The sequence below is a fragment of the Talpa occidentalis genome, unplaced genomic scaffold (genome assembly GCF_014898055.3).
Source record: "Talpa occidentalis isolate TD23 unplaced genomic scaffold, MPIMG_talOcc4v2.1 talOcc4.15, whole genome shotgun sequence".
NCBI classification, from domain to species: Eukaryota; Metazoa; Chordata; class Mammalia; order Eulipotyphla; family Talpidae; genus Talpa; species Talpa occidentalis.
In genome coordinates, this window is record NW_023601543.1 from 10,582,984 (window position 1) to 10,596,154 (window position 13,171).

The 13,171-nt window shown below is 40.0% G+C and overlaps 1 protein-coding gene across 1 annotated transcript in view; it reads right to left on the bottom strand.

The window, feature by feature from the left end:
• ADGRG4 (adhesion G protein-coupled receptor G4) overlaps positions 1-13,171 on the bottom strand; it is an 80,433-nt gene that overhangs the window by 23,717 nt on the left and 43,545 nt on the right. Inside the window, exons 9-11 of the mRNA XM_037512802.1 lie at positions 8,289-8,505; positions 6,955-7,117; positions 1,896-2,030 (exon numbers count right to left, since the gene is read on the bottom strand). Of these exons, the coding sequence (XP_037368699.1) occupies positions 1,896-2,030; positions 6,955-7,117; positions 8,289-8,505 (515 nt within the window). The remainder of the gene's footprint in view (positions 1-1,895; positions 2,031-6,954; positions 7,118-8,288; positions 8,506-13,171) is intronic.

Below are 13,171 nucleotides of genomic sequence, written 5' to 3' on the forward strand. Positions count from 1 at the left end.
AGAGAGAGAGAGAGAGAGAGAGAGAGAGAGAGAGATACATGGATGAGGCAGTAGCTAGAGAATAGAATGTGCTATAGACACAGCTAGAGATAATGTGGTATATTTGAGTTTGGTATGCTGGGAGGATATGTCATATATTTAAGTTGGCCCAGTATCACCTCCCCCAAAATAACTCCGAATATTTGACCATTAGAAGTTCATTCCTTTGGACAGTCTCTTTAGAACATACAAACACGTTCAGACAAGTTAATGTACTGATCTCTCAAACACTGAAACTTTAGAGTCAAAGAGCCTGGGTTTGACCCAAGCTATTCTAATTCCTAACTCTTTGATCATGGGCAAAGTCACTTAACCTCTTTGTCTTAGGGTTTTCAGGCTGTTGTAACAAAATACCATAGACTGGATAGCTCATAAACAACAGAAATTTACTTCTCACAGTCCTGGAGGCTAGAAGTCTAAGGTCAGGGTACCCATATGGTCATGTTCTGGTGAAGGCCTGCTTTTTGGTTCATAGGTGGTGCCTTCTTGCTGTGTCCTCATGTGGTGGAAAGAAAGTAAGTTCTCTGGGGTCTCATTTATAAGGCACTGATCCCACTCATGAGAGTTCTACCTCCATGACCTAATTACCTCCCTAAGACCCCACCTCCAAAAATCATCACCTTGGGAGTGAAAATTTCACCGCATGAATTTTAGGGGAACACAAACACTCCAATATCAAACTCTTTGAGTCTTGGTTTCTCATGAGAAACAAATAAGGTAAATACAAATATTAACAATCACTAACAATCACCATCTACAACTTTATGCAAACTCTGATCACTGTCTTGCCAACAGCTCAGTGGGACAGGGCTGAAGGACTAAGCCTTTGTTTTGTTTTTTTGTTTTGTTTTTTAAAGATTTATCTATTTATTTATACAAGCACTGGGTACAGTCAGAAGCGCGGGAGGGTGAGAGAATTCACCAGAGCCAGAGCAGGGAGCAAAACAGGCAGAAGGACCGAAGTACACTGCTGAGGGGAACAGCAGGTGCGGCAGGAGAGGTCTGCGCTCCATGTGGGACCCTTGCTGGCGGCCGGGGATTGAACTGGCGCTGCAGAGGCTGTGGGCAGCTTCGCAGCCCAGCGCTCAACCGCTGCACCACCGGGGAGGCCCAGAACGACTGAGCCTTTGTTAGGCAAAGCCTCCGGGTGGGAGAATAATAGCAATGCATAGTCACATGATACTTATGTGCCAGGTATTCTAATCACTTTCTACATGTTAACTCCTTTCACCCTTCAACAGCCCTATTTCATACAGGAGGAAACCAAGGTGCATGGAGTGTGAGGGACTTTCCCAAGCTCACACAATGGCAAAGCAAGCTTTAAACGCTGTCTCCTCACTCACATCACACTGCCTCCCTGTCGCAACAGTGGGTGAGGACTGGGCACATCAGGGAAGTTTCTGTGGAGGCGGTGGGAAGGAGCAGCAAATGCTTGTAGGTCAGTGTCCTACTGAATATCACTCAGCTGCAAATAAATTGGCCCCTGAGAGTGGGCACATAGGCTTTGAGGAGCCTGGAGAGATTCAGGAAAAAAAAAAGCTGACGTGCTGAATGGCATTTCATCAGAACTCACTGTTCTTTTATGATTTTAAAACATCTTGAGACCTCTGTTGGTCACCAGACAATCCTTAATGTCCCTTCCAAAGCTGAGAAGCTGTGAAAATTAAAAACGGTGGAGCATAATTAAAGTAAACGTTGATTCATGTTGAGGGCCAGGGGTTGTGCTGAGAGACTTGTGGAAGAAACCAGAAAGCATATTCTAAAATAAATAGAACATCATGAAAATGGCAAGAGATCACAATTACAATGAGTCACCATATTTCAGTCCACGACAGTTACCAGAAGCAAGAACTTACCTTAAAGAGTGAAGTTTGACCAAAGAAATTAAATAAGATGGTCCGTAAGTTGCTAAGAGGAATTCTCTTTTTCAGTGATTTAGGCAAGTATATGGATGCCAAAACCCTCTCCAGAGGGACATCGCCTAGGTAAATCTGCCAAGAAAAACCAGGAAATGAAAACTGGGATCGCCACCTGTCACGCTGAAGTCTGTCCCATCTCCCACCCAAGTCCCAGTCTCAGCCCAGGAGTGTCACATGGAGGCTAAAGATGGAAGACCAGCTCCACATGCTGCACCTTTATACACACAGACACAGAGTAAAAAATCACACTGACCCTGATGCAACAGACATACACACACTCGCACAGAGTAAAAATCACACCTGAACCTGATGCAATAGACACACACACACACACACACACACCAGCTTTTCCTTTCTAAACCAGTCCTTGACTTCCTCTCCCTTTGATTTGCTTCCACCTGGATGTTCAGAAAGGTGGAAAGGGGAATGACAGGTTAGGTGATTTGTCATGATGCTCAGAAATAAAGGCCAGTCTTCAGTAGATCTGCCTGTTCTGCTCCCCACTCTGTCACTGGTGAATCCTCTCCACCCCTGCACTTCTGGCCTACACCCCAGTTCTTCTATGCATAAATAAATAAAAATAAATCTTTAAAAAATTATGCTGTCAGAAGAATAGATAGCAAAATGATTAAAAACATGGGCAGAGTTTCAGGATCCTATGAAGCAGTACCAAAAATCTTACATACATATCATTAGAGTCCCAAAAGAAGAGGAAAGAATAGAGAAGAAGCAATATGTGAAGAAATAATGGTAGAAATCTTCCCAAATTTGGCAAAAAAAACATAAATTCATTGATGCAAGATGCTCAACAAAGCTCAAGGAGGATAAATACAAAGAAAAACATGCCTAGGCACATAATAACAGTCAAACTGGTTGGGGGGGTGGAAAGAAAGAAAAAGAAAAAAGTCAAACTGCAAAGAAAACCGGGCCTCCCTGGTGGCGCAAGGGGTTAAGACACAACACATCCTATGACGCTAGCAGCAGCCACTGCAGCAAGAGTTCTACCCCCCGGCTGGACAGGGAGCTGCCCACATGGTGCAGCAGACCTCTCCTGACTTGCCTGCTGCTCCCCTCAGCAGTGTATTTCAGTCAGTCTGCCTGTTCTGTTCCCCACTCTACCTCTGGTGAGTCCTCTCACCCCCCACACCTCTGGCCTGTACCCCAGTTCTTGTATGAATAAATAAATCTTTAAAAAAAAAAAAGATAAGAAAACCACACACAAAGAAAACACTTAAAGCCAACAGAGGAAAATTATGTACTACACATCACAAGCAGAAACAAAAATTCAAATAATAATGATTATTGATTTCTCCTCTGAAAACACAGAAGTCAGAAAAGACTAGAATACCATATTTTAAATGTTGGGGAAAACACTGTCAATTCTATAATAAACAAAAATATCCTCCAATAATAAAGGCAAAATAAAGACATTTTCAGATATGTGAAAAGAAATTGTATCACCACCAGAACTTATACTATAAAAATTGCTAAATGAAGCTCTTGAAGTTGAAAGGAAATGTTATCAGATGGAAGCTGACCTTCAGGATGGAATGAAGAGCATTGAAAATGATAAATATCTAGGTAAACATAAAGGACTAATTTTATCTCAATTTCATAGAACTTTAAAAAACAATGATCATAACATTTAGAGGATGGATAAAAGGTGAAATACAAACTATAAGCTATCTAAAAGAAGTGCACTTTGAGTAAGAAGACACAGATAATTATAAAGTACTGAGATATATATATATATATATATATTAAACACTAAGCATAAGAGGACCAGAATGACATATCAAAATTGGATAAACATACTGCAAGACAAAGAGAAACAAATACCAGAAACAAAGAGGGCTTTTTCAAAATGATAAGTAGGTTAAGATAAGAGTTAGTATTAAAAGGACATAGCAACATAAATGTGTATTTACTTAATAATAGAGCTCCCAAAATAAAAAAAGGCAAAATTTAACAGGACTATAGAGAAATAGATAATTTCACAAAGTTAGAGACTTTAACAATCCTGTAAACTAAAATCTGAGACCCTTATCAACCACCTTGAGACTTAATTAACATTTATAGTTCAACATATTCAACAATGGTACAATGCACATTTTTTCAAGAGCACATGAGATACCAAGTTTCTCAAGTATATAAAATATCAAAATAGAGGGCCTCCCTGGTGGCGCAGTGGTTGAGCGCTGGGTTGCAAAGCTGCCCGCAGCCTCTGCAGCACCGGTACAATCCCCGGCCACAGGGCAAGGGTCCCACATGGCGCGCAGACCTCTCCTGCCGCCCGCTGCTCCCCTCAGCAGTGTACTTCCTTGTTCTATTCCCCACTCTGGCTCTGGTGAAATCTCTCACCCTCCCGCGCTTCTGACTGTACCCAGTGCTTGTATAAATAAATTAATTAATTAAAAAAAAGAGAACTGAATAAGTTGCCTAAGGATGCCAATTTATTTAAAAAGAAATAAAAAATAAAATATCAAAATAGATCATACACTGGATGATAAAACAAGTCTGAATAAATTTAAATGGACTGAAATTATACTGAGTATTTTCTGTGGCCAAAATGAAATAAACAAGAAATCAATAAAAATAAAATATCTTAAATTCCACCCCACCTGCCCAAAAAAATATTTGGGATATAAAGAAAATACTGCCAGGTCAGAAAGGAAAGTAGAAAACATTTTGAAGTGACTAATCATGAAAATGCAACACATTGAAGTTTGTGGACTGCAACTAAGGCAATGCTTACAGGGAGATTTATATTTTTTTATGATTATATCAGAAAAGAAGAATGGTCTAAAATCAATGACCTATGCATCCACCTCAAGAAGCTAGCTAGGGCCTCCCCAGTGGCGCAGTGGGTTGAGCGCTGTGTGTGAAGCTGTCCACAGCCTAGGCAGTGCAGGTTCGATCCCAGCCAAGCTGGCGAGAATCCCACATGGCGCGGCAGACCTCTCCTGTCTCGCCCACTGCTCCCCTCACCAGTGTATTTCTGTCGTCTGCCTGTTCTGCTCCCCGCTCTGTCTCTGGTGAATCTTCTCACCCTCCCACACCTCTGGCCTGTACCCCAGCTCTTGTATAAAAATAAATAAATCTTTAAAAAAAAAAAGAACTTTAAAAAAAAGAAAAAAGAAGAAGCTAGCTAAAGAAAAACAAAGTAAACCCGAAGAAGGAAATAAAGATAAGCGCAGATATCAACAAAGACATAAAAACAAACAATAAAGTAACAAAGCCAATGTTGGTTGTTGGAAAGGATCAATAAATTTTAAAAACCCCTAACTACATTGATCAGGAAAAAAAAGGAATGACCAGTATCAAGAATGAAAGAAAGATTATCACTACAGATCATAGACTGGCAAACTGGTTAGTAGGCCAAGTCCTACCAAAGTCCTATGCCTTGAGCTAGCAAAGACTTTTTTGCATCTCCATTTAAAAAGGGTGTGACGAGGGCCTCCCTGATGGCGCAGCGGTTGAGCACTGGGCTGCAAAGCTGCCTGCAGCCTCTGCAGTGCCAGTTCGATCCCCGGCTGCCGGTGAGGGCCCCATATGGCGCAAAAGACCTCTCCTGCCACTGCTCCCTTCAGCAGTGTATTTCGTCAGTCTGCCTGCTCTGCTCCCCGCTCTGACTCTGGTGAATTCTCTCACCCTTCCACGCTTCTGATTGTACCCAGTGCTTGCATAAAATAATAAATAAATCTTTTAAAAAATTAAAAAAAAGGATGTGACGAAAAAGAAAGCAAGCAAGGAAGAAAAAAGAGGGAAGGAAGGCAAAAAGAAAGACAAAGGAGGAAAAAAAATAACAGAAAATAAGAGCATGCAACAGAGACCACCTGCGACTTACAAAGCCTAAAATATTTAGTATCCGACTTATAGAGAAAAAGTTTGCTGACCACACCTATAAATCCTACATACATTAAAAATAAATATTATGAACAACTATTGCTAACCTACTTGACAAGTTAGATGGAATAAATTCTTAGAAAAATATAACCAACCAAAACAGACACAAGATGAATCAGAACATCTGAATGGCTCTATATCCATTAACTAAATTGGATTTGTTGTCAAAATGCTTCCCACAAAGAATTCCAGACCCAGAGTTTCCTAGTGAGCATTATCAAGCACTTCATGAAGAAGTAACATTACACAAACGACTGTGTCCCAGCTCGCTTTTATGAAGTCGGCAAAACTTTCAAGTCTGATAAAGAAATTAGAAGCAAAGACAATTTCAGTCCAACATCTTTCATGTACATAAGTGCAAAAATGCTTAGCAAAATATAACCAAGTTAAAATAACAATATATAAGAATGATAATACGTCATGACTGCTAGGGTTTCTTCAAGAAATGCAAGGTTGGTTCTGAAATCAACATATTTCATCATAATAGAAAAATGGAAGAGAAAAATCAAATCATTACTTCACAAGACACAAAAAGATTCGGCAAAATCAACAACCATCCACAATAATATTTTTCAGCAAACTAGAAACAGAAAGTAACCTCCTCAATCAAATAAAGGCATCTAAAAAGCAAAACAATTTTCTTTCACCTGGCTGCTAACACGCCATCCAGACAGAAGAAGACCAGAAAACTTCAGGGCCACTTGAGCCATGGTCAAGTCTACGTCACTCTATATTTCTGCAGACAAGTACCGGAAGCACCCCAGAGTCATGGTAGTGGGGGCAGGCATCACCACAGGATCAACTTTGACAATAAGTACCCAGGTTATTTTGGGGAAAGCTGGTATAAGGCATTACCACTTAAAGAGAAATCAGAGCTTCTGCCCAACTTTCAACCTTGATAAACCATGTGGTAAGTGAACAGACTCAGGGAATTGCTTCCCAAAACAAGATATATGCTGCTTCCATCACTGATGTGTGGCAATCCGGCTACTCCAAAGTTCCAGGGAAGGGAAAACTCCCCAAGGGGAAATAAATGAAGACTTGGGGCAGTCTTGGCTGACTCTCACTTCCCAGGGGAGTGCAGACTCACCTCAGGGTCTGTGCCTTCTTCGTAGGAGCGAATGCTGAAAGCCATGCCTTCAAAGGTGTGGTCCACCCGCAGGACAGCCAAGGCTAGCCTGGCCACTGTCAGGTTTGCCGACCTCCCAACAAACTCCATCTTGTGACCTACGCGCTCGATTATCCTCAGGATCCTGCAAGGAACCACAGACAGAGAAGAATATTTTTCACCTTTTTAATGAAAAGCTCATCTTCCTTCGAAGATTTCCTCAATGTAAGACTAAGTTATAATCACTATGTGCGTATTGTTTAGAATGATGAGGTAAGAGCACTGGCTTTGAAGTCAGATAGGCTGAGGTCTAAGTCTTAGCCCCTCTAATTTCTAACTCCAAAGGAGATGAAAAAAATCTCTTTGAGCTTCAGTTTCCTCACCTGTAAGGTCATAGATAATACTAGCCCTTGTCTCCAAAGATTGTTTAAAGATTAAGAAAAAGTGTTGTCTGTAAAGCAAGATACTGCAGGACCTCACAGGACAAGAAATTTGGATTTCATTCGCCATGTAACAGAAAGCCACTGAGTGGTTTTAAAAGCAAGCAAATAACATGATCCAATACACTGCAGGGCCTCGAATAACATTGTTTTGTTCAGTGTCATTTCATTATAACATCAATGAGAAAAAACAATCCCAACAGACGTTAAGCAAACAGCATTAATAGAGGACCTGCTCTTGTTAGATGTTGTTTCAGTCAGAGTAGCAGTTCCAAAAACCTGTTGACATTGCGGACTTGCTGTGTGCAATAAAAGGTCATTTTTGGCCCTCTGGTGGCACAACGGGTTAAGACATAACCTATGAAGCTGTCTGCAGCTTCTGTAGCACAAGCTCGATCCCCAGCCGGCCAGAGAGCTACCCACAAGGCGCAGTGGACCTACTGACTCGCCCGTTGCTCCCCTTAGCAGTGTACTTTGGTCAATCTGCCTGTTTTGTTCCCCACTTTGTCTCTGGTGAATCCTCTCACACCACCCCCCACACCTCTGGCTTATACCCCAGTTCTTGTATGCATAAATAAATAAATCTTTTTTTTAAAAAAAGTCAATTGTGTCTGCTGTGTAGAAGACGGACCACAGAAAGGCAAGGGCAGAGGCAGACAGGAGGTTACTGTGGAAGGTCAGGTGACAGAAATGGGCCTAGGACTAGGGTGGCAGCAGTGGAGCTGGGGAGAAGTGGTTGGATTCCAGGAATATTTAAGGAATTAAAAATAAGTACAGTGCCATACCTTTAATATTGGTGGAGACTGTATGGAAAGGAATTAATAATGCATATTTTTTAATTTTATGAAATTATTTTTCCAAAGCATTAGTACTTACTCATTGCTTACTTCGTGCAGCTCAGATGCAGAACCGTGCTGCTCTCCCAAAGAAGCACTGATTATTTGCAATATAGTCTGGGTTAGGTTCATACTTATCTCATCACAGTATGAAATGTCAGATACTTTAGAAACAATAATCTTTATTTCGTCTTTATCCAGAGGGGGGGATTCATTTATCAAATTTAAAATGTGCTCTGCAACCTCTTCCGCATTCTCTGAGGAAACAAAATTGAAATATAAAACCTGCATTATTCAGCTTTGGACCTTGCTGCTGCTTCCTTCCCTTTAAAAAGTAAAGGCAATGAAATAGAAAAATATACCAAGGTAACAAAGTTTGCAAAAGAAAAATGCTGGGCCTCAGCATTTCTACAATAGATGGAGCACCGTAAAGTAGCACATAAGTCAAGTTTTTATTCATTACAAAAAAAAAATTAAATACACCAGGGAACCTTTTTGTCACTGAAGAATTATCTTGCAATTAGATTCTAATTGAGTTAAGACTTTTGAGCAGTGTATTGAGTTAAGTAGATCCCACCTATACTCAAATATCAGCAAACATTCAGTCTATGTTTTCTGAATCCAGGGTGGTGATCATGTTTTTCTGTCAAGTACTAGCAGTTCATGGGGGGAAAAAGCAAATATGGATGAACGATAAAAAGGAACTTACTTTAGATTTTTGTAGAGTAAGAACAATAGATATTAGCTCGCCCACTTTTTCCTCACTTTTATTATGGAAATTTTCAAACATGCACAAAAGTAGAAAGAATAGTATAATGAATCCCCATGTACCTCATGAATCACAGCTTCAACAAGTGTCAATGAAGAGATAATCTTATTTTATCTACACTCCCACCCACCTTCCCTAACCCCAGATTATTTTAAAGCAAACCCCAGACATCATATCATCTCACCCAAAAATACTTCAGTATGTATCTCTAAAACAAAAAAACCTCTGTCATAACCACAGATGATATCTTATTTTTACAAGTTAGCAATAATATTCAAAGCCATCAACTATCCAGTGTTCAAATTTTCTTGTCTTATAAGTGCTTTTTTTTTAAATACATTATTTGAATCTTCACCCACTTTCATAATTCAGAGCTTTGTAACTAAATATAACACAAATAAAATTTTAGCTCAAATGACCTATATAAAGCTGAGTACCCCTGTGGTGCCCTCCTAAGTGTAAAGCACTCACATTCAAGTTCAATAACCAAAACAGAATGGAAAATAATTGAAAAATACAATCTGTTGAAAATTTTCCAAAGAGAGCCCACTTATAACACACTTCCCCCGTTACATTATAAATAACCACTTCTGTTTGGGAAAACAAAACAATTCAGCATGAACTTCTCTCCACCCACCCTGCCTGTACTTCTCCCTCTCCTTCAATGTCCTCTCCAGTTGGCAACAACTCCCCCCAAATCTGTCTCTTCTTTCCCAAGCCCTCCACAACTTCACCCCCAATAGAGTCTGCACAGGTTAATTTTTGTTTAACACTTCTGTCCTTGGCAATGTCATTACCCCAATCTGCCCAACCAGGTCTTACCTAACCATCAAGTCAGCCAAGAGAATTCTCTCCAGGAAGAATAGAGGGGGGCAGACTGGATATGGAAGGAAGAGATGGACAAACGGGGGAGATTGAACTGGGTTGGAATTACTTCTAAAATAATATTCTGTCCTCTGTACATCTACCTCTGGTCAGTTAAAGAAACCAAGAAAACAGTAAGATTAGGGATGGAAGAAAAATGTAGTGTTCTCTTTCACAGATCTTTCCTCTGTTCTTAATAAATTGTTCTGGTTATGTTGTAAATGGGAGATCCAGAACTGTTTACAGGGATCCAGTTATATGCACTACAGTCACCATCTAACAGATCTCTTCCTGTGCGGTAGATTTGTTTCTAATTAATGACTCCTGACAGTTAATTTTCTAAAAACCCTAAGCCAGTGCAGTGTTTTTGTTGTTGTCATAGTTGTTTGTTAATTTTTTCTTCCACAGAGAAAAATTTATTAGCATGTCTTAAAAAAATATATGTCACTCAGGAAGGTCAACATGAAGCACCGGCCTCTCTGTCTTGCTCCCACTCGCTTCAAGCTGCAACATCTTCAGTTGCCCTGGATCATGATTTCAGATCTAGAAGCCATCAAGCATGTGCTTATTGTTCCAATTATTCTTAGTTATTCCTTTGCAAGGATCTGAAAGTTACATCTTCTGCAAGGAAGACAAGTCTGAAAAGTTCATGACCTCAAGGCAATTCCCTGGCTGTTCTAGAAGGCACTGGAACCCCTGTACCTCACTTTCCAATTTTGCATGATGACGGGGACCCATTTTGTGCAGTAAAGCCATGTCTGACAGCATGTGCATGAACTGAAATTTGATGAGGAAAACCTTATGTGTACTTTAAAAAGTACTAATAAGGAGGGACTAGACTTTCAGAGCAGTGCTGTGAGGAGGGACATGGGGGAAAGTTCACCAAGAATGAAACCTACCACACCGGTCAAAATTAACAGACACAATCATTGAACGTCTCAGGAGATGATGGATGGGAGGGTTAACAATAAATTGAGACACATTTATTCAACAAAATCTACAAAACCTTGGTAAGTTGTGTAGAAAGCCATTATATTTGAGCTAGGAAGTCTGCCTATCCCTCACAGCTCTGCCTGCTGGAAGAATTGTTCCATCACTATAGACAACCCAGTGGCAGTTACCATCTCCCCCAAGTCCCTGAGGTAGAAGAACTCTTCGGGTGAATTTGAGAGCCAGTGGACTTTCACAGTTTCCATCTTTCTAACTCTGAGCTATCAAATCAATGTTCACACTGAGCAGTGGCAGCAACTGCGGGCCAGCAATAAGTCCTCCCTCTCGCCAAATACACACCCAGCTCCTCCTCCATAGCGAAGACCCTGGTGAAGAGCATATTCACCACCATCACCACCCACTAAGCTCATGCATCATAGGACAGATATTCTGCTCAGAGAAAGATTCAAATATTGGCAATATCCTGCCCCTGGCTAGGGGGCAGATAGTAATTGGACAAGACTATAGAGCACTTTTTTCAAAAATGGCAAAACAATCAACTGGCAATTAGGAGGCTAAGAGCTGGGAGTGATACCAACAGAGGCAGACCAGCCAGAAGCTTAGCAGACAGATCAGAAGAAAAAGATAATCAGAGAGAACCCAGCTAGGACCACAGACATCCTTGGTGGTCAGGGAAAATATGCCCATGCCCAAGGTAGCATCTTCTAAGAAGTAGCTTCAGAGGATTTATATTGTAGGGGAAATAGACTTCAGTAAACTAGCCTAACCACTGAACTAGTCTTGGTAATTTTATATACATAGAACAAACAATTCTAAAATTCATGTGGCAAACACAAAAGACCTTGGATAGCTAAAACTGCCTCAAAAAAGAACAGAGACATCAGAAGCCTTGATATTGAGGTGTATTACAAAGCTACAGTAATCAAAACAATGTGGTACTGGTATGAAGAAAAACATATAAACCAATGGAACAAAGCAGAGAGCCCAGAAATAAATCCACACATATACCATCAACAGACCTTTGGCAAAAGTACCAAGGGGAAAGGATAGTTTCTTCAACAAATGGTGGTGGAAAAATTGGATAGTCATATGCAAAAGAGTGAAATCATACCCTTACACCATATACAAAAATCAACTCAAAATGGACTTAAGACTGAAATCTAAGACCCGAAACTCTTAAACTCCTAGAAGAAAATATAGGAGAAAAGCTTCATGACATTGATCTTGGCAATGGTTTCATGGATATGACACCAAAAGCATAAGCAGCAAGAACAAAAATAAACAAGTAGGACTACATCAAAAAACAAACAAAAAAACTTCTTACAGCAAAAGGAACAATTAACAGAGCGAAAGACAACAGAAGAAAATATTTTCAAACTATAAATCTGATAAGGGGCTAATTTCCAGATATGCAAAGAACTCCTACAACTCAATAACAAAAAAAAAAAAGGAGGGAGGGCCAAGGACTTAAACAGACATTTATCAAAAAAAGATACACATGAGGTCAATAAATATATGAAAAGGTGGCCAAAATCAGTAATCATCAGGGAGCTGGAAACCAAAACCATGAGCTATCAGTTTATAACTAGCATGATGGCCATGAACAGAAATCAAGAGATTACAAGAGCTGGCAAGGGTGTGGAGAAAAGGGAACCCTTTTGACTGTGGAGGAAATGTAAATTGGTAGAGTCACCCTTGTGACTGTGGGGGAAATGTAAATTGATAGAGCCATTATAGACAACAATATGGAGGTTCCTCAAAAAATTTAAATATAGAGCTACCATAGGATGTAGAATCTCAACTGTGGGTGTATAACCAAAGTAAATAAAAACACTATATTGAATAAGAATCTACACTCTGATGTTCATTGCAGCATTATTCCTAATGGTGAAGATACGGAAACAACCTAAGTGTCTATGGAGAGATGATTAGGAATAGCTAACAAAAATGATACATATAATAGATATACATACATACACACACAATGAAATATTATTCAGCCTTTAAAAAGAAGAAAATCCTGCCATTTGCAAGAACATGAATGCACCTGGGAGCATTATGCTAAGTGAAATAAACCAGACACACGAAGATAAATACTACATGATCTCACACAGAACATGGTATCTAAAATAATCAAATGTACAGAGGCACAGAATGAAAGATTGTTGCCAGGGACTGGGGGAGTTACTTATCAACACCATAAAGCTTTGGGTAAACAATATGAGTAAGTTCTAGAGATCTGCTTACAATATTGAGTACCTCGACTCAATAGTAATGTATTACTAAAAAATTGTCAAGACAGTAGAACTCTTACTACAATAAGTCCTCTTACTACAATA